Source organism: Salvelinus fontinalis, chromosome 4 (genome assembly GCF_029448725.1).
Source record: "Salvelinus fontinalis isolate EN_2023a chromosome 4, ASM2944872v1, whole genome shotgun sequence".
NCBI lineage: Eukaryota > Metazoa > Chordata > Actinopteri > Salmoniformes > Salmonidae > Salvelinus > Salvelinus fontinalis.
Genome location: NC_074668.1, coordinates 17750641 through 17772404, shown reverse-complemented (window position 1 = coordinate 17772404; position 21764 = coordinate 17750641). Strand labels below are relative to the sequence as shown.

The window sequence follows — 21764 nt, the reverse complement described above, 5'->3', positions numbered from 1 at the left end:
TTCAACACTAGAAATGGTTTTATACCCTTCCCCAGATATGCCTAAATTTGGAGTGTCATAGCAAAGGGGTGTGAGTACTTATTGAAGTTAGATTTCTGTATTTAATTTAATACATTTGCAAACATTTCTAAAGACATGTTTTCACTGTCATTATGGGGTGTGTGTGTGTGGAGGAGAGAAACATATTTGATTTGTTTTGAGTTCAAGTTGGAACACAAAATGTGGAGTAAGTCAAGAGGTATAAATACTCTCTCTCATTCCCTCTTATTCATTTGCCTGTTCTCAGAGGGGAATTCCGACCCAGGTTAAGCACGCGTAAATTGAACGTAATTCCCTTTTTATGTACTTCTCTACCCATATTCTGACTTTCAATTTAAGCATAAGAATAGCATGCTATTCGTTGGGGGTGGAGATGAAAGAAATGAATGTGTGGCGGAGGTGTCTACAGATACGCTGTCTTTGGACCTTGTTAATTCCCTCAATTCCACCACCTTTAAGCACAATGAAATGATTAAGGTCGAGCAACCTGTCGGTTCCAAGTGGTACATCTACTTAATTATTTCCTGCATAACACCATTCTCCATGCACTGTAATTTACAAATTGATAAAAGCTAGGTAAATGAGTAATCTGTTTGGATATGGGGATTGTAAATATTAATGACAGTTTTAGATTTATTTGACCATATGATCGCTGGAGACTAGAGGCCGACTGATTATGATTTTTCAATACCGATTAATTGGTCAATATTTTTTTTTTTTTATAATGACAATTACAACAATACTTATTGAAACTTAATATAATACATCAATAAAATCAATTTAGCCTCAAATAAATAATGAAACATGTTCAATTTGGTTTAAATAATGCAAAAACAAAGTGTTGAAGCAAGTAAAAGTGCAATATGTGCCATGTAAGAAAGCTAATGTTTAAGTTCCTTGCTCAGAATATGAGAACATATGAAAGCTGGTGGTTCCTTTTAACATGAGTCTTCAATATTCCCAGGTAAGAAGTTTTAGGTTGTAGTTATTATAGGACTATTTCTCTCTATACCATTTGTATTTCATATACCTTTGACTATTGGATGTTCTTATAGGCATTATAGTTCCTCTCCTCGCCCCTACCTGGGCTCGAACCAGGGTCACATCAAAAACAGCCACCCTCGAAACATCGTTAGCCATTGCTCCATTGCACAGCAAGGGGAACAACTTCAAGGTCTCAGAGCGAGTGACGTCACCGATTGAAACGCTATTAGCGCGTACCCCGCTAACTAGCTAGCCATTTCACATTGGTTACAACCAGCCTAATCTCGGGAGTTGATAGGCTTGAAGTAATAAACAGCTCAATGCTTGAAGCGCAACAAAGAGCTGCTGGCAAACGCACGGAAGTGCAGTTTGAATGAATGCTTATGAGCCTGCTGCTGCCTACCACCACTCAGTCAGACTGCTCTATCAAATATCAAATCATAGACTTAATTATAACATAATAAAACACAGAAATACGAGCCTTAGGTCATTAATATGGTCAAATCCGGGAAACAAAACGTTTATTCTTTCAGTGAAATATGGAACCGTTCCGTATTTTATCTAACGGGTGGCGTCCCTAAGTCTAAACATTGCTGTTACATTGCACAACCTTCAATTAATTACGGTCTTTGTTAGGAGGAAATGGTCTTCACATAGTTCGCAACGAGCCAGGCGGCCCAAACTGCTGCATATACCCTGATTCTGCTTGCACGGAACGCAAGAGAAGTGACACAATTTCCCTAGTTAAAAGAAAGTCATGTTAGTAGGCAATATTAACTAAATATGCAGGTTTAAAAATATATACTTGTGTATTGATATTAAGAAAGTCATTGATGTTTATGTTTAGGTACACATTGGTGCAACGACCGTGCTTTTTTTCGAATGTGCTTGTTAAATCATCACCCGTTTGGAGAAGTAGGCTGTGATTCGATGATAAATTAACAGGCACCGCATCGATTAAATGCAACGCAGGACACGCTAGATAAACTAGTAATATCATCAACCATGTGTAGTTAACTAGTGATTATGTTAAGGTTGGTTGTTTATTATGAGATACGTTTAATGCTAGCTAGCAACTTACCTTGGCTTCTTGCTGCAGTCGCGTAACAGGTAGTCAGCCTGCCATGCAGGCTCCTCGTGGAGTGCAATGTATGGCATTTGGTTAGAGCGTTGGACTAGTAACCGGAAGGTTGCAATATCGAGTCCCCGAGCTGACACGGTAAAAATCTGTCGTTCTGCCCCTGAACAAGGCAGTTAACCCACCGTTCCTAGGCCGTCATTGAAAATAAGAATGTGTTCTTAACTGACTTGCCAAGGTAAAAAAAAAAAAAAAGGCCACAATCGGTGTCCAAAAATGCCGATTACCGATTGTTATGAAAACTTGAAATCGGCCCTAATTAATGGGCCATTCCGATTAATCGGTCGACCTCTACTGGAGACTGTGAAACCAGTCATATGGCAGCAAACTTAAGCAATCCAACATATCACCTTTTCCACAGTGAAGTTGAAGTGCTGGCCTTGTAACTTGGGATAAAATTGAGGTCCAAACTATAGGCTTCTGTAGCCATGCGCAAATAAGTGTAAAGGCAAACCTACAGTCAAATTATTTTGATTTGATTTCTATAATGTTTTTATTACACTGAACAAAAAAATATGAATGCAACAACTTCAAAGATTTTACTGATTTACATATAAGGAAATCAGTCAATTAAAATAAATAAATTAGAAAACTATGGGTTTCACATGACTGGGAGTATAGATGTGCGTCTGTTGGTCACAGATGCATGTCGCCTTCAAATTAGTGGATTTGGCTATTTCAGCCACACCCGTTGCTGACATGTATAAAATCGGATGCCAGGAGAACGCTACCTGCCCCAGGAGTAATAATGGTCTGGGGCTGTTTTTCATGGTTTGGGCTAGGCCCCTCAGTTCCAGTAAAGGGAAATCTTAAGGTAACAGCATACAATGATGATCTAGACAATTCTGTGCTTCCAACTTTCTGGCAACAGTACGGGGAAGGCTCTTTCCTGTTTCAACATGACAATGCCCCTGTGTACAAAGCAAGGTCCATACAGAAATGGTTTATTGAGGTCGGTGTGGAAGAACTTGACTGGCCTGCACAGAGCCCTGACCTCAACCCCATCAAACACCTTTGGGATGAATTGGAACGCCGACTGCGAGCCAGGTCTAATCGCCTAACATCAGTGCCCGACCTCACTAATTATCTTGTGGCTGAATGGAAGCAAGTTCCCACAGCAAAGTTCTAACATAAGTGGAAAGCCTTCCCAGGAGAGTGGAGGCTGATATAGCAGCAAAGGGGGACCAACTCCATATTAATGGTCATGATTTTGGAATGAGATGTTCATAGAGCAGGTGTCCATACTTTTGGCCATGTAGTGTACCCTTTTTAAAAAATGTCGATCCAGAGAATCCCAAACATGCTCAATAGGTGATGACATGGCTGGTTAGTATGCAGGCCATGGTGTAACTGGGGCATTTTCAGCTTCCAGGAATTGTGTACATATCCTTGCTACATGGGGCCATGCATTATCATGCTGTGACATGAGGTGATGGCTGTGGATGAATGGCACGACTGGGCCTCAGGATCTCATGGCATCTCTGTGCATTCAAATTGTCCTAAATAAAATGCAATTGTGTTAGTTGTCCATAGGGTTGCCAACTTTTTCACTACCAAATAAGGGACAAGAGGTCACGTGCCACGGTGGTATGGGTATGGTGTTGTGTGAATGAATGAATATACAGTGTATATTCTTATTCAATTGGAAAGGCAAAACATTTGTATATTCCATTTAGCCTATAGCTTTACTAAAACTTTATCATTATGTAAACTTATGTGAATTAACCGCAAAATAAATGATCAAAGAAATCACAATTTGGACCTTTACAGCAAAAAAAACTTTCCAAATGCAAAAGAGGAAAAGAGGGGCATGAGTCACTCACCAAGTCTACATATTTTTTGCTGCTCTTGACTGATTCAAGCAGTCCTTTCTCTTGCATAGCCAGAGAGATGTCATTACATGACAAATCACAGTTCCCAGATATTTGAAGCTCATTTTTGATCAGCTCTGTGCTACATCGGTTTCTTGAGTCTGACCATTTAATGGTCATCAGACAGAAAATCCTCTCTACAAAGGCATTTGAGTCTGGCACACTGAGGACAAATGAGACAATCCTGAACATGTTGATCAAGTTGGCTTTCCCTAGGTTTTTGGAAAACTGCCACCTACTTCTAAATGGTAGATTTTGTGGTATCCTGTCTGGCTTTCTGTATTTCTTCCCGGCTAGCACAAAACTCTTCATAGAGTTGGTCCATACTGACTGTCTCTGTCATTTTGAGGGCAACCACCACCTGCTCCAGGTCAGTGAAGGAGAGCTCCTCAGAGGCCAATCAGTTTCACCATTACATTTTCTGGTGAGAAATCAAACCACTTGTCAATGTATGTAATGACAGTGTCATAGAACTTGAAAGTCCTATTGCTGCTTGGACCTTTTGTGTTGACAATTGTTTGTCCATCAGGTGCTTGGTCTACTCAGAAAAAAACTGTCCTGTTTCAGCTGAAGCATCTTAAATGTTGAACTTTTGGACTTCCTCGTAAACATCTGTGATGCAGAGTGTTGTTTCCTCCAGCTTTTTTACGAGTTGGTCAAATACACACCCACTTTGTGGAAAAAGCACAGATTAATCTCAGCAGCTTCTGTTTATTCTTCATACTCAAAAATACTATTCAGTGCCACAGGACAGGTCTCCCTATCTCCCTAAGGGACCTGAAGTATGATGTAAGAGCTGGCCAGCTTTGCTGGAGACGATCGACAGCTGGATGAAAAGAGAGCCATGTGCAAACATGTCGCAGAATTTCACAGCACTGTGAACAAAGGCAAAAAAAATGCGCGCAGTTCCTCTCTTCGGGAAGCAGATACTGATAAGTGGCTGTAGATCTGTAAAACAATTGTCTCAATATCCACTGATCGCAGGTGTGCTTGCAGGCGTTATGAGCTATGAGAGCTGGGCAATTAGCTTTCAGAATGCGATTGTTGGCACTGCTCAATAACTGGTAAACGGAGAGGTGTTTTCCAATTATGTCAGTTTCCGCATTCGACGTCACGAAGAATGCACCGATATTGCTAGCACCTTTAGCTAGCGTGGCCTTGTGCATTTCTGTGGATGCATGCTGAGTTAGGTCATTCTCCCCTTCATGGCCAATTGAGAATTCCCAACTCATAAAGTACAGAAAGCTTTCGCCGAGTCACCACTGACGGGCTTATCCCACGTCTTTTTTGCTTCACATTGTTTGTTGTAGCTGCACAGTCTTTTTTTGCATGTTTATCCATCTTTTCTTGATATGCCAAACCGATCGAACAATAACAGAAATGACTTTGCAGGAATTGGCGTGTTTACACTATACTGTGATTGGATGAATATACGGGACAAGGGAGGTCCCATATGGAACAATATAAGGGACATCCCGGCTAATACGGGACAGTTGGCAACCCTAGTTGTCCAGTAGGTTATGCCTGCCTATAACATAACCCCACCGCCACCATGGGGCACTCTGTTCACAACATTGACATCAACAAACTGCTCACCGACACAAAGCCATACACGCCATCTGCCCGGTACAGTTGAAACCGGGATTCATCCGTGAAGCGCTCACTTTTCCAGCGTGCCATTGAAGGTGAGCATTTGACCACCGAAGTCGGTTATGATGTCAAATCAGACGTGCCAATTCTCTCTCTGTCCGCAGGTACGAGATCCGAGTTAAACGTACGCAGAAATGAATAGTGCCTGATTTTCTTTACTCAGTGAATCCACATTCAGTGGCCTCTATAGTGCCAGCAGTTCACTCGCATTTGCTAGTGAAAGAAATTAAATGCAAATACGAAAACTAACTGGTCGCATTTGTGCGAGTGTGATATACATTTAATTAGTTGTATTTTCCACGTAACATTACGAGGATCACGCAACCTGGTAGACTAACTGTAATTATGATCCACGTCACAAAAAGCATTACAAAAGTATAATAAAAATTGTATATAAATGTGGCAATATTGATGTTACACAGGAAACGGAAACCAGTTACTTTATTAATGTGCTGGTTGACAACATGAAGTGTGCTTTACTATACATCTTTGTCTGTCGTGACTACAACACAAAGCATATTGAAACATGGTGGCAGCGGTACTCAAAAGAACCTGGATCTCATCGATGTAAATGAAGAATACATCCCATGCGGCAGTTTGAAAAAGTGCCGCGTTTACAGCCTAGTCATCGCGCGGAACGTCTTAAGTTTGCTGGCTATCGTGAGTGACTATGCTAACTGGCTATTGGATACAAGCAGTTTCGTTAGTAGCTAACGTTCCATTCTACAACTAAATCGCCATGGAAAATGCACTGAAACCTCCAGGGAAAAATTTACTTTGATTGTAATTTAGCACTGACCTGGAAAAGATGGAAAGAGGAATTAAATTTGTACATGGCTCTTACAATGAGAGAAAAACCTGAGGACTACAAAGTGAAGCTACTGTATTATCTCATTGGAGTAAAAGGCAGAGATTTGTGAGACCCTATGTGTGGGCAGTATAAAAGACAATCTCCCTGAGGACGTAATTGCAGCATTGGTTGAATTTTGTGATCCCAAGAGAAATTAATCAATTGAGAGATATCATTTTTTCATGTCAAGTCAGGGCCAAGATGAGAGTTTAGACAAATATCTCACTGAATTGAGGACTCGTGGCCACCTGCAACTTTGGAGTAATCACTCTCATCAGGGACAGGATTGTGTGTGGCACGTGTGACCCACACTTAAGAGAGCACTTACTCAGAGAGACTGATCTCAGTTTAGAGAAATCCATACAGATTGGACGAGCTGCAGAACTGTCCAGACAGAGAGCTAAAGTCATAAATGTGCAGGGCCCTGTAGCAGTGCATGCAGTAACACAGAAAGAGAGGCCGAGAGGGAGAGGAGACCCTAGAGGGACAGAGCATTATACAAAGCAGATACTGTGGACGGACACATGAGAGGAAAAAAAGGAAAAATGCCCTGCATATGGACAAAAATGTAAATCCTGTGGAAAAAAACTATTACTTCTCTATGGTTTGCAAAAGTGCAGGGACCAGCAAGAGAAACAGTCCTGGCAATGGAAAATGCGTCAGCTGACTCAGTGGTGAGGATGTTCTGTGCATCACACTAGGGCCAAAGTCAGAGCATCAACGTGGTGCAGGAGAAAACCACAGACCCCAATTGCAACACTCTTTGCAACCATGCTGGTCAACAAAAAGTCAGTCAGATTTCAGCTAGATTGTGGTGCTAGTTGTAATGTTATCCCTGCAAACCTCAAAAGCCGGTCACCTAGAGCCCTGCAGTCAGGTATGGGTGATGTATAACATGAGTACTCTGACGCCACTGGGGAAGTGCACACTTAAAGTGATCAATCCACGCAATAATAAAACCTACCGAGTTGAGTTCATTGTAGTCAACGAGAATGTGCACAGGCTCATTCTAGGCAGTAAGACTGTCTAGGCAATGGAGTTAATTACTGTGCAGCATCACAACATCCTGGCCATCAAGAAAACAGGATCCTGGACTAAAGAGCAGATTAAACAAGGAGTACTCTGATGTATTCCAGGGAGATGGATGCTTACCTGGCAAGCTGGAAGTGGATGAGCGAGTGGCGCCTGTCCAGCTGCCAAAGAGAAGAGTGCCAGTAGCACTATATAAACCAATCAAAGAGGAGCTCAGTGTTCTAGAGAAAAGGATGATAAAAGCAGTTGAAAAAGGCACAGATTGGATTAGCAGCCTGATCGTAGTGAAGAAACCGTCTGGGAAACTAAGTGTGCATTGATCCGAAACCTCTCAACAAGGCACTCAAGAGGAGCCATTACCCACTTCCCACTATTGAAGACGTGCTGCCAGATCTGAATAGAGCACGCATGTTCTCTGTTTGTGATGTAAAAAATGGATTTTGGCATGTGGAACTGGAGGAGGAATCCAGCTATCGCGTTCTCTACACCCATGGGACGCTACAGGTGGCTGCGCATGCCAATGGGAATCAGTCCAGCCCCAGAGATCTTTCAGAGGAAGTTGAACCAGGCAATGGAAGGACTTCCATGAGCCAAAATCATTGCAGATGACATCCTGATTGTGGGAGGAGGAGACAATGATGAAGCGGTGACTCTGGACCATGACAAAAACCTGAAAATGCGCCTGGACAGATGCAGGAAGCTCAATATCAAGCTGAATCCGGAGAAGCTGCAGCTCCGGCTGAAGTGCCCTACATTGGCCGCCTGCTAACATCAGAGGGGTTGAAAGTGGACCCAGGAAAAGTGACAGCCATCAAACAGATGCCTAGGCCTGCAGATGTGCAGGGGATGCAGCGCTTCCTGGGCATGGTCAACTACCTAGCCAAGTTCTGCAGCCACACCACGGAGCTCTGCGAGCCACTGCGACAGCTAACACACAAGGACTCACTTTGGGAGTGGTCAGAGAGACATGAGCAGGCTTTCAATAAAATCAGGGATACCACAGACCCCTGTGCTGAAATACTACAACTCAACAGAGCAGCTTGTACTACAGTGTGATGCTTCAGAGAGTGGGTTAGGAGCAGCCTTGATGCAGGGAGCATACCAATAGCATACGCCAGCAGATCCCTGACAGACTGAAAAAGGATATGCACAGATGGAGAAGGAGCTGCTTGCAGTGGTGTTTGGCATGGAGAGGTTGTGTGTGCAGTCAGATCACAAGCCTCTAGAGAGCATCATGACAAAGCCTCTCCTCAGTGCACCAAAAAGACTACAACGCATGCTCATGAGACTCCAAAACTACGAGGTCAGTCTCCGATACATTCCGGGAAAACATGTGGTGCTGGCCGACACCCTGAGCAGGGCATACCTCACAGAACAAGACAACAGAGGCCCTGTGGAGGTCAAAGTGGAATCAATCAATATGATACACTACCTCCCTGTGTCAAGCGAGAGACTAAAGCACATCCAGAGAGCCATTGAGCTGGACCGGGAGCTCCAGACACTGAAAAATGTGATCCTGCAGGGGTGGCCTGAAGTGAAAGGACATGTACCCTTGGAAGTAGCCATGTATTTTCACAACAGAGATGAGCTGAGTGTGCAAAATGGAATTATCTTCAGAGGTGAGCAAGTCGTTGTGCCTACTACCCTCAGGTCAGAGATAATGCAGAGAATCCATTCCTCAAACATAGGAAAAGAGGGATGTCTGAGAAGAGCTTGCGAGTGTCTACTGGTCAGGCATGAATGCACAGCTGAGAACATACATGGCACAATATAGCACCTGCACTGCATGAGGTATGAAGCAGCAGAAAGAAACGTTGAGGCCACACGAAGCACCAAAGCGTCCCTGGGAAAATATAGGGACTGACCTGTTCCAGTTCATTGACAGACTGCATGGTCACAGTTGATTCTCTCCAACTTCTGGGAAGTGGACCATTTGGAGAACACACAGTTGAAAACAGTAATTTGAAAACTGAAGACACACTTTTCACGCTATGGCATACCTGACATCCTTTACTCAGACAATGGTCCCCAGTACTCTTCAGACGAGTTCTGAAGTTTCAGCAAGGCTTGGGACTTTACACACAAAACATCGTCTCCAGGATACCTGCAAAGTAATGGGAAAGTGGAATCGGCAGTGAAAACAGCCAAAAGACTGATGGCAAAAGCAAAGGGAGCAGGTGCTGACCCATACCTGGCCATGTTGGATCACAGAAATACCCCGTCACAAGGAACAGACAGCAGCCCTGCAATGGTGCTCATGGGAAGACGTACAAAGACACTACTTATAATGAGTGAAAATCTTCTGAGACCGGGGATGGCAAACTGTCAGCTGGAGAAGTACAATGAGACAACAGAAACAGGCAAAGTACTACGACACCTCTGCTAAGGATCTCACAGTGCTGCAACGAGATGACCGGGTGAGTTCAGCCACTCACAGAACAGAAACGGTGGTGGCAGAGGGCCACAGTAGTCAGACCTGTGGAGCAAAGGTCCTACGAGGTGAAGACAAAACAGGGACAAGTCTTCAGGAGGAACAGGTGACACCTGAGGAAGAGCTGAGAAATAGAGGATTTCCCCACTGTTGAGGAGCCTGGCACAGAGCCAGTGAACAGAGCACCAGCTGACGCCCAGCAGAGTGCAGAACACAACCTAGAGGTGAACGATGCACCTCAACACGAAGATCCAAACATCTCAGGTTAAGCACCTCCTGATGTAATCAACACACTCCACACAAGGTCTGGTAGGGCCATCCGAAGACCTATTCACCTGAAAGAATTTGTGTGAAGGTAAAAAATAATAATAAATAAAGCACAGTCAGACAGTAAACAAACATTCAGTTCACATTCCAGTTTATTGCAGACATGGACTACAAGCCAAAGTTAGGTGGAGTCTGCCTTTTGTTGTTTAAAAAAATTAAAGAGGACATGTAGCAATATTGATGTTACACAGGAAACGGAAACCAGTTGTTACTTTTATTAATGTGCTGGTTGACAACATGCCTAGTAAAGTTTGCTTTACTATATATCTTTGTCTGTCGTGACTACAACACAAAGCATATTGAAACAATAAACATCTTGGGATTAAATGGAGTTTAGAAGACTGATGAAGAATGAATGGGTGTCCGGTGTTAGCTATAGAGGTAATGCTTCTAAAATGCCTTGGCACTAGATTTGAGATTCTATCAATTTTGAAAATCTGAAATGATGTATGCGCTGCAAAGAAATCCAATAGGCACCTTTACATCGGCTTTAAACACCTGACTCTTCTAGCGAACAGCTGGCAGATTCTCTTTGCATTAGCCTACTTAAGCTTTGTGTAGCCAGTTTGCGGTCTGTGTCGACGCGATCATTTGTTTTGTTTTTATGTTTTCCAAATTATTTAGCTTTTAGTGTTGATTAGGAACCATGTCTAAAAGCCAATACTTGTGAGCTGTCCCTAATGATTGAGCTGGCCCTAGTGATTGGCCCTGTTTGAGAGGTGACAAGCGTTCCTCTACCATAGAGACTAAACTTGGGGGCATGTGCTAAGAAAAACATTAGTTATCTCCAATTTGCTGTGCGCTTCTGGTATTCTTAAAAAGTTGGACAGGGTTGGCAGGTCTGCAAACTGCAGTCAGGTCAAGACCCTGGTGAGGACGATGAGCATGCAGATGAGCTTCCCCCAACTTGAGACGTCTGTGGCATTATGTTGTGACAATTGCAAATTTTTAGTGGCCTTTTATTGTCCCCAGCACAAAGTGCACCTGTGTAATGATCATACTGTTTAATCAGCTTCTTGATATGCCACACTTGTCAGGTGGATGTATTATCTTGGCAAAAGAGAAATGCTCACTAACAGGGATGTAAATAAATTGGTCACAATTTTAGAGATACGCTTTTTGTGCGTCTTTTATTTCCGCTCATGAAACATGGAACCAACATGTTGCATTTGTTTTTGTTCACTATACATGCCCAGACTTCTCACTTTTTTAAATAATTTGTTTTGTTTTAAATATGAACCACTATTAGTAGCCACCGTCAGTTATACCCACATTTAACTGTTACTGACGTTAGTGTTAGTTTACCTTTTCTTTCCTCTCACGTTCGTTTGGTTGTTCCTGAGGATTGCTAGCAATAGTAGATCATATTAGTCAAACGTATTACAAGTTATGCAATAATTTGGGACATGTAGCCTATTTTGAATTATTATGGACCCCCAGACTGCGTAGCAGTTTAAACATGGCACATGACTACTGGACCGTTGTCATCAGTTCCATTAATAATTATTTGTGAAGATTTTTAGGACTATTGTTCAACGCCTTTTGTACACTCCTCCCCTTCCCAACATTTCATGGATTGAACAATTGACTATGGCAACTTTCAGGATGAATTAAACTACTATTTTTGATTTACCAATGTATTTGGTGCATAAAGGATCTCCAAACCTGTTTTATTATTCATAAATACTTTCCTAACCATAAATAATATACAATATCAGTTTTTATTTACAAATTGGTGCAGAAAGTAACATGGCTGTATGTACATGGCCTTCTGTTATTGATCCTTAATATTTTTTGCCTAATATTCTGAACTCCATATATTCTATAGAGTCTGAATTCTAATTAAAGGTACACCTAATTTAAAGGGATGGATTTAGATAAATGTACAAAACCCTATTGAGTGAACTCGACAAGAAAACTCTCACTTGCTGGCTAACAGGTTTTCAGCAATTGAATTATATGTATTCAGCAGTGCAGGGGAACCACACCTGCAAAGCCCGTTACGCACCTTCATAAGGCAAGTCTGAATAGCAACTACTGAAGTGGGTAGGAAAAACATTAATAAAGTATGAATCAGGCCCATATTGATCACTATCTCCCCTCTCTTTTAGGTGAAGCGACCAAGTTTGGCAGAGGGGACTCGTCTTCCCCAGCTCCCCCCACCAGCCTGTCGCAAGGCCCCTCCGCTCAGCCCCAGCAGCCCCCCCAGGCTCAGAGCCAAGGTCTGGGACAGAGCCAGGGCCAGCAGAATCAGGCCTTCCTCAATCCACCTCTGCCCCCAGGCTACGGCTACACCGGCCTTCCTTACTACGCCGGCATGCCCGGGGTGCCCAGCGCCTTCCAGTACGGCCCCACCGTTTTTGTGCCTCCGGCCTCGGCCAAGCAGCCAAACATGGGCTTGGGGAACCCCTCCAGCCAGTACCACCAACAGCATCAGCCTAGCTACGGCCATCACGCGTATGGAACAGGTGTGTGTGTCAGTCAGTCAGTGAGTGAGAGAGAGAGAGAGAGAGAGAGAGCGAACTGAAATCAGACTGTGTGTGGCTGAGAAGGAGAGTTCTTGCTTAGCGAGCATGGCCCCACCCACCTGCCGGATATAGTCGCTGTTCACATGCTATTCTAGCCATTTGCCTTATTGCTTCTCTCTCGGTTCTTCTTCTCCCCCTTACCCATCCCCTTCCTCTGCTGTCCTTTTTACTCTCCCCATCCACTTTACTCGTTCCTCCTGGTCCTCTTCCATTCCTCCTCTCAGCTTTTGACGACCTGTCTCAGGGCCACGCGGGGGAGTACAGTAAGGGAGGGTACGGAGGCTCTGCCCAGTCTCAGGCCAAATCAGCTGGCAGCGGCCCAGGGAAAGGTACACTCACTGAACTCAGCTGCCCCAGGACGCACCCCCCCCCCCCTTCCCCGCCCCTTTCTCCTCCCCGCCCCCTTCACTTGTTATCAGCTGTGATATATATACACACTACTGTTCTGAAACACCCCCCTCACTACTAAGAAATACTCCCTCAGTCACTACTAACTCTTGAAATGTTGAAAATTGCCTATTGACACCGTGCCGCCTCGCGAGGGCAAACTGACATGTTTGTGGCCTCTCGCTCACAGCTCCAGGTTTGTCCAGCTCAGGCAGCAGTGGAGGGGTGCCCGATATTGGCGCTTCAATGTACAGCAAGACACAGGTGAGCTCAGTAACATTCTGTGTACTGTGACCTATGCTGAAGTCAGTCAACACCTGGTTTATAGTTGTTGCTGTTAGTTTTGTCGCGATACCAGGAAGCAAGGGAAACAAAACATGTATCAGATTTCATTTCTTGAGGGAAAACGATCCTAATTTTGGGGGAAAAACTGCCATATGTTGTCACCCAGAGTCACGTTTCATTTCCAAGCTATAGCACACAATATTTTATAAAAGTAGGTTTTAAGAGAACATAGTTTAGTCTGTTTCATGTATTATTTTTTGCCACACAAAATGGAATCGGTGTGTCGTGACATCACTAGTTGCTGTATAGTTTTAGAGTTTCAGCCAATGATGTGTATACAAATCATTGGTTTGAGACATGTCTGAGAATAAGCGGCTTTAATTGATACGGCTGGTTGGATTAATTGATCTTAAGGAGCAGACCTCCTCAGTTCCACAGGATTGAAATATGAATGAGGATAAATTCAGGATCATACCTCTTATGCTCAGATATTACATAATATAATAGGCTTCTCCACACTCTGTTCACTGCCCCCAACCCCAGTCTTTTGATAAGCAGGGTTTCCACACGGGAACGCCCCCTCCTTTCAGCCTGCCGTCTGCGCTGGGGGGCACGGGCCCTCTGAACCCCGGCGGTGCCCCCGGTTACGCCCCGCCACCCTTCCTCCACATTCTGCCTGCCCACCAGCAGCCACACTCCCAGCTGCTACACCACCACCTCACCCAAGACGGACAGGTAACATCCCTTCAACCTGTTGTTGATAAACACCATACACTTAACATTCTCCTCCTGTTGTTGATCAACACCATAGGCATACATGGACTTGGTGTCGGAGCTGAACTGCTGAACTTCCGACAGATCGCAAAGGTTTTAATGGTCTGTCAAGATAGGGCGTAAGACTGTTACGGTTAACATATCATGAAGATATATATATATTTTTTTTCACCTTCAACTAGGCAAGTCAGTTAAGAACGAATTCTTATTTGCAATGGCGGCCTACCCCGGCCAAACCCGGACGATGCAGGGCCAATTGTGCGCCGCCTTATGGGACTTCCAATCACGGCCGGATGTGATTCAGCTGATAAACACTACAGTCATTCGAACCTGGGACTGTAGTGACGCCTCTTGCACTGAGATGCAGTGCCTTAGACCGTTGCGCCACTCAGGAGCCCCTGAGTATATAAATAAAAAGTGGAGATGGGGTTCTGGGATGGGTTCCAATGAGTTTTGACGTGGAAGTGCCGATTCTGTGTATTCCCATCTTGCTCAAATAACTTTTCTAGCCTCTAGTAAATACCCCTCTCCCTAGTTTGACCCAATAGCCAATAATTGACTGTGGGGTGTGTGTGCATTCTGTCTCCCCCTGTAGGGTGGTCCGGGTCAGCGCAACCAGTCCAGCAGCATGCAGCAGAAGAGCCAGGGCAACAAGTCCAGTTATGGAAGCCCTTACTGGGCCAACTGAAGGGTACACCTGGGGAGTCTGTCCTGGCCCCCCATCCTAAAGGCTGTGTGTCCCTTCTCCAACTCCCCCATTCATTTTTCTTTCTCTTTTCCTTTTTCAAAATTGTTTGTACATGTAAGATATTTATGTATGTATTTATATATATATATACTGTATATGTAATAGTAGAACATGAAATGTGGTTGCTGCATTTTATTTTTGAAAGACGTTTTTGTTTACTTTTTCAAAACTGCAGGAAGACATCACAAAAATACATCTGAGAACTCCTATAGAGGAAAATGGAAAAGGAGAGAGCTTTAGCACTGAGCAAAATGAGGACATCTCAGATGGGGGGTTTCCACATTAACAAACTACATTTGTCTCCTTTTTTTTATACACAACTCTTGAGTTATCCTGCTTATCCCCTTCATTTTCACCTTTTAAAAACTTCAGCCGTGGGTGGCTCTGGCAGGGGGGGCTGCCTCTGTGCCTTCCGCCGCATCGATACGCCTCAAAGACCTGCCCATTAAAATTGTATATTTTAATTTCATTTTAACCGTTTCCATCTGAATAAAAGTTCTGAGCAGTAATCATCTTGCCCAAGTTCTTTCTCGTCATTTAGTTTGTGAGGTACTGATTGTGAGGGCAGACTGGACTTAATGTTGTGATTGAATGTTAAATTATTATAAAAATTATTATTATTATTAAATTTGTTGTTGACCCTGAACTGACCAGGGCTACCGCACAACAACTCCTTCGTACTTGAGCGCCATCCACAATGGCTAATCTGGAGGCGAAAGAAACGGCCACTTGTTTAGGTTAGGTTCTGGCTAGCGGAGTAGAACACTTGAAAAATAAAAGGATATCCTCAAACTCTAGGAGCTCAGATGCAATAATTGAATAAACGCTTCGACAGATTAAGACGGCATGTCTGTCGAATCGTTGATTATTAAATTATTCCATCTGAGCTCCTAGAGTGAGAGGCTTTCTTTCTATTGCACAATGGCTAACTTGGCCAGCAATTTTAATTTGCCATTGGTTATTCATTCACAATACTCATCAGAAACCCTAGCAAAATCTCTGGAAATGCTAAAGTTGTACCAGTTTCAGCTATATCTCAAATTCCTATTGAAAGATTGGCCAAAACTATAAGCAGCCTTAATCTTAACGAATGTAACTGAACAAAAATATAAATGCATCATGTGAAGTGTTGGTCCCATGTTAAATGAGCTGGGGGGGGGAGTCCCAGAAATTGTTCACTTAAAGCTTATTTCTAAAATTGTGCACAAATTTGTTTACATCCATGTTAGTGAGCGTTTCTCCTTTGCCAAGACAATTCATTCACCTGACAGGTGTGGCATATCAAGAAGATGATTAAACAGCATGATCATTACTCAGGTGCACTTTGTGCTTGGGACAAAAGGCCACTTGAAATGTGCAGTTTTGTCACAACAGAATGCCATGGATGTCTCAAGTTGAGGGAGCGTACAATTGGCATGCTGACTGCAGGAATGTCCACCAAAGCTATTGCCAGAGAATTTAATATTAATTTCTCTACCATAAGCTGCGTCCCAACCGGCCTCAAACTGCAGACCATCCATAACCATATCTGGCTTCACTTGCAGGATCGTTGGGATGTTGAGTATGTCTAATAAAGCCCTCTTGTGGGGATAAAGTCATTCTGATTGGCTGGGCCTATGCCCTCCAAGGCCCACCCATGGCTGTACCCCTGCCCTCATGTGACTTCCATAGATTAGGGTCTAATGAATTCATTTAAATTGATTGATTTCCTTATATGAACTGTGACCCAGTAAAATCTTAGAAATTGTTGCATGTTGTGTCTTATATTTTTGTTCAGTATGTATATAATACACAAAGCCAGTAACATTGTAGAACATTCATAATACATTGGATTGTAGGCTGTTATAAATTGTGTAAGCATATGCCTATATATTCTCCTGCTGTTGCAGACTCACTAGTTTCTGCCTAGTGGTTTGTTCCCATGACATATGGCAACTCAGCATGAGAGCAACTCAGCATGAGAGCAACGCACACAAGGCTATTGAGCACCACTCATGATGGGAATACACAGGTGGTGCACTGCATAGGCTTTAACAGCAGAATCCTACCCAAAACTCACAGCAACATATACCCTCGCCGTTATGTTATTCACCACTGGAGGGCGTAAGCAGTCCTGGAGTTAGGACTTCCTGTCCTAGGCTTGCGTTCTATAAAATATGCTCTTGAACACTAGTCATTAAGCATTTAGATTGGTAAGACTAGAGGGAGTTTACACCTGATATGCACTATACTCAACTTAAAATTGCTTATTCTAAATTCTAATGCTACTGCTAATCTTTTTTTAATGATTCAAAGGGAAAAGCGGAGCTTTTATATGATATCATTACACCTTTGGAGGTAACATTCAAGCCATGTAAGATTGGCGGCTGTTGGATATATCCATTGAATATAACTTAATAATGCCTTATTAAATGTATATAACTGTCTTACCGTATACCCCAATTTTTTTTTTTTTTGTGACGCCTACATAAAAAAATATTGTGGCCCACAGAATAGAGCTCTGTATTCCAACCAAATGAGACTGGACAAGGAGGGTGAGTGGCTTGGTCCATTGTGCTCAACTGCAGAAGTCTACACAGCACTTGGGTCAAAGGTCAAAGTGAAGTTGATCAGGTCAAATCTCCCTCTCTGGAAAGGCCACCCAGGGAGAGAGTGGGGAAGGGGGTGAAAGCCATAGGAAATGAAAAACAAAGGTCTGGCTAGAGAGAGTTTTAACGTGAGAAGGACAGTTTGAATAGTCCTTAAAAATCCACGACTGGTTATCGCCATCCCTGATTTGTCTCGATCATTATGAATTAGTATAACCTTGGCCACTTGTAAATTAACTCATGCTTTTGGTTTCCAGCAGGGTTCTCCTTCTCTAGCCTGATCCACAACCAGTGTTGTGGAAGCTACTCTGAAATCTTGGTTTACCCATTACTTTACACTGGAAGAAGTTAAGCTACACTAAAGCTACCCTTAAGAGTAATATTGTTTATTTAACTAAAGCTACTTTGAAAAATTTGTTCACTACTGCACATCCGAGCTACTGTACTTCTGGAAAAATGATCATATCTGAAATGTCACAGACTACATATTGTAAGAACAGATCACTCTGGAGTCAGGTGTTAACTGTAATTTAGCCTACTAAACACAAAAACAAGGTTTCAAATGAGAATTAGGCAGGTCTGATTATAAAAAAAAAAATGAAATTGCCTATTTCCCCCCATATTTAAAAAATATATATTTTGCGAAAGAATTTGTGTAGTTCCCATAGTTAGCTACACCACTACATGGCAAAAAAAGGTGTTAACTACTGAAAACACTACCTAGATTTGAATTCAGTTCAACTACCAAATGTAATTGAATTACTAGTTGAACTACATGTAGTTCACTACTCCACAAACACTGTCCAAGACCATCCTTACTACTGCACTCTTTTTTTAAACATATCAATCAGTCACTGAATCTGTGGAGCAAAATAGAATCGAAGCTCGCAAGATCAGGATGGTCATAGCAGGCTACTGCTTCTCAGGAATGAATCTATCTGGCCCTGTATGCTGCTGTAGTAGGAGGACTAGTGTGTTATGTGTTATGCCATAGATAGTCCCTGTATAGCTAGCTACTTTATATGATTGGCCCTCGCCAGAGGCGTCACCCACCTATTTATTTTTGAGGGGGCACTTTTATCTTCCACCATATCGTCAATATTTTCCACATACAGGTGGATAAAACTGAGGCCTTTTCACTACAGGGAAAACCCCATAATAGGGCCCCACTAAAGCCCCCCTAATGTGCAGATAATATATTTATGTTATAGGCTGTTATAAGTCTGTTGCCTCATACTTGATGTTTCTATCCAGCTCGTGTTACACAATGGCTCAAAATAGGCTAATAGTGGCGGCGGATGTCTAAGCTCGATCTCTAATATTTCAATGAACTCGAGCAGGAATGTACGCAGGAATGCTGATGTTTGTTGCCACTCGTTACTGCTCTTTCAGATGCTTTCGACAAAGACGTTTTGTGGGGGTTCACTTGGTTCACTCCCAAATATGGGGGCTGTCACACGGGATTTAGCCCCCCAGCAGTGAGGTCGCACAGTGAATGGAGGGCTCGCTTGCTCATAAGCTGGGTAGTTGATTTCATTCTCAAATCATTGCCTGTTTTTCCTCCTCTCAATGCTTTAAATTACAAGCCTGTCCTTGTGCTGAATGCTTGCAGTCACAGGGTGTTTTGGTTTCTTTCATCTCATTTTGGAGGACCGTGAGATATTATTGTCCCCTGCTTGTTGTTAGATTTGACAGTGGTGTCCATTCACTGAGAAATTGGACGCAATTAAAGAAATTATGCTGATTCGCTACTTGTGTTCGAGGCGGAATAGAGTTTTTGCTGTGTGTGCAGTCTGGGATATGTAGCGTATATAATGATTGGATACTCATGTCTCCGCACTAACAATGTGAGTCGTTGTCCCAAAGGCGGGAAGGCAAGCGACAAGCTTAGATCCAAAATAAGACTGTAGAAATACTTTGGGCTTATTTTGGACAGATTCTGGCGAGAGTGAAACCTCTCGATTCGCTTCTTCCTCTCTGGCGCTGTCCCTGGCTTGCTATGGAGTTACTCCGGGCAACTGCTACGAAAACAAAAACCCAGCAATCACAAGGGATTTTCATGTAGCCTTTTAAGCTAAAATAAGCCCAGCCCAGTGCGTAAAATGTTGTTTTCCCTATTTGTGAAACTATAACTAGGTTTCCATATTTATGTGTGTAAAGTAGTCTACATGTTTACATGTTGGATAAAACATGTCAAGACAGGCCTGATTGAAACAGCTAATTTGTTGGTAAACTTTCCAAATGTCGACAAAACTAAATATGCTCTACATGGTGGGAACATAAGGAACTCATCATCAAGCGTTGATTATTTGTGTAGTGCTATGGAAAAAAACAAAACGTGCACCCATTGGGGTCCCCGTGACCGAGTTTGGGAAACCCTGACCTAATCTCATCATGTAGGCCATACCGACACTGTTTCTGCAAGCTGTTGGCTAGAGCGCACATGCCAATACCAGTTGGCACATTCACTACATAATGCCATATTTAGAACATTTATCAGTAGAGTTTAAAATGCAACGGAAACCCATTTACAGTGACTTTAGAAAGTATTCACACCCCTTGACTTTTTCCACATTTTGTTGTGTTACTCGCAAAGTAGGGCACCAATTGGTAGATGGGTAAAAATAAAACAAACAGACATTGGAATATCCCTTTGAGCATGGTAAAGTTATTAATTACACTTTGGATGGTGTATCAATACACCCAGTCACTACAAAGATGCAGGCGTCCTTCCTAACTCAGTTGCCGGAGAGGCAGGAAACCGCTCAGGGCTTTCAACATGAGGCCAATGGTGACTTTAAAACAGTTTAATAGATGTGATAGGAGAAAACTCAACAACATTGTAGTTACTAAATGACAGAGTGCAAAGAAGGAAGCCTGTACAGACTAAAAATATTCCAAAACAACCTATTTGCAATAAGGCACAAAAGTAAAACTGCAAAAAAATGTGGCAAAGAAATTAACTTTGTCTTGAATACAAAGTGTTATGTTTGGGGAAAATCCAACACAACACATCACTGAGTACCACTCTTCATATTTTCAAGCATTGTGGTGGCACCATCATGTTATGTGTGTGCTTGTCATTGGCAATGAGTAGGGAGTTTTTTTAAGATGACAAGAAATGGCTATGCACAGGCAAAATCCTAGAGGAAAACCTTGTTTAGTCTGCTTTCCAACAGACAAATTCACCTTTCAGCAGGACAATAACCTTATGTAATCAATATATTTTGGTTTATTTATTATTATGAATCTTTTTTTGTTCTTGCAAATGTTAGATTTTTTCTTCCAATGACATTACAGAGTATTTTGTGCAGATCGTTGACAAAAAAAATGACAATTAACTCCCAACTTGCATTGGAGAACCTCCCTGGTCTTTGTGGTTGAATCTATGTCTGAAATTCACTGCTCGACGCAGGGACCTTACAGATAATTCTATGTGTGGGGTACGAAGATGAGGTAGTTATAAAAAAAAACCCATGTTAGACACAATTATTCAGCGGCAGGTGGCCTAGTGGTTAGAGCGTTGGGCCAGTAACCAAAAGGTTGCTGGATCGAATCCCAGAGCTGACAAGGTAAAAATCTGTCGTTCTGCCCCTGAACAAGGCAGTTAACGTCTGTTCCTCAGTAGGCCGTCATTGTAAATAAGAATTTGTTCTTAACTGACTTGCCTGGTGAAATAAAATGTTATTTTTAATAATTGTATACAGAGTCCATGCAACTTACTATGTGACTTGTTAAGCACATTTTTACTCCTGAACTTATTTAGGTTTGCCTGACTCAAGACATTTCACCTTTTCATTATTTATTAATTTGTAGAAATGTCTAAAAACCTAATTCCACTTGGACATTTTGGGGTATTGTGTATAGACCAGTGACACAAAATCTGAATTTAATCCATTTTAAATTCGGGCTGTAAAACATGTGGAAAAAGTTAAGGGGTGTGAATACTTTCTGAAGGCACTGTGACTTGTATTTTTCGATTCGGTACATGGGAATTTAACTGCAAAAGTTTTCATGTGCACTGTGTCATCACGCACAGCCTTTTATCTGCAACAAGCCAATTTGATAGAAACACATCTCTGGTGTGAAAATCTGCATATTGTTTTTATAAAGATTTTAGAATATTCACATG

The 21764-nt window shown here is 42.6% G+C and overlaps 1 protein-coding gene across 10 annotated transcripts in view; it reads left to right on the top strand.

Annotated features, from left to right (window-relative positions):
• The window catches only part of LOC129853218 (ubiquitin-associated protein 2-like), a 33920-nt gene extending 18367 nt beyond the window's left edge, over positions 1 to 15553 (top strand). For 9 of the 10 annotated variants that reach the window (XM_055919011.1, XM_055919009.1, XM_055919008.1 and 6 more), the window contains 5 exons: positions 12434 to 12790; positions 13075 to 13179; positions 13428 to 13501; positions 14066 to 14257; positions 14892 to 15553. In XM_055919011.1, the coding sequence (XP_055774986.1) occupies positions 12434 to 12790; positions 13075 to 13179; positions 13428 to 13501; positions 14066 to 14257; positions 14892 to 14984 (821 nt within the window). In that variant the 3' untranslated portion in view covers positions 14985 to 15553. The remainder of the gene's footprint in view (positions 1 to 12433; positions 12791 to 13074; positions 13180 to 13427; positions 13502 to 14065; positions 14258 to 14891) is intronic. The other variant, XM_055919013.1, reaches the window with a different exon arrangement.
• The last annotated feature ends 6211 nt before the right edge of the window (positions 15554 to 21764 follow it).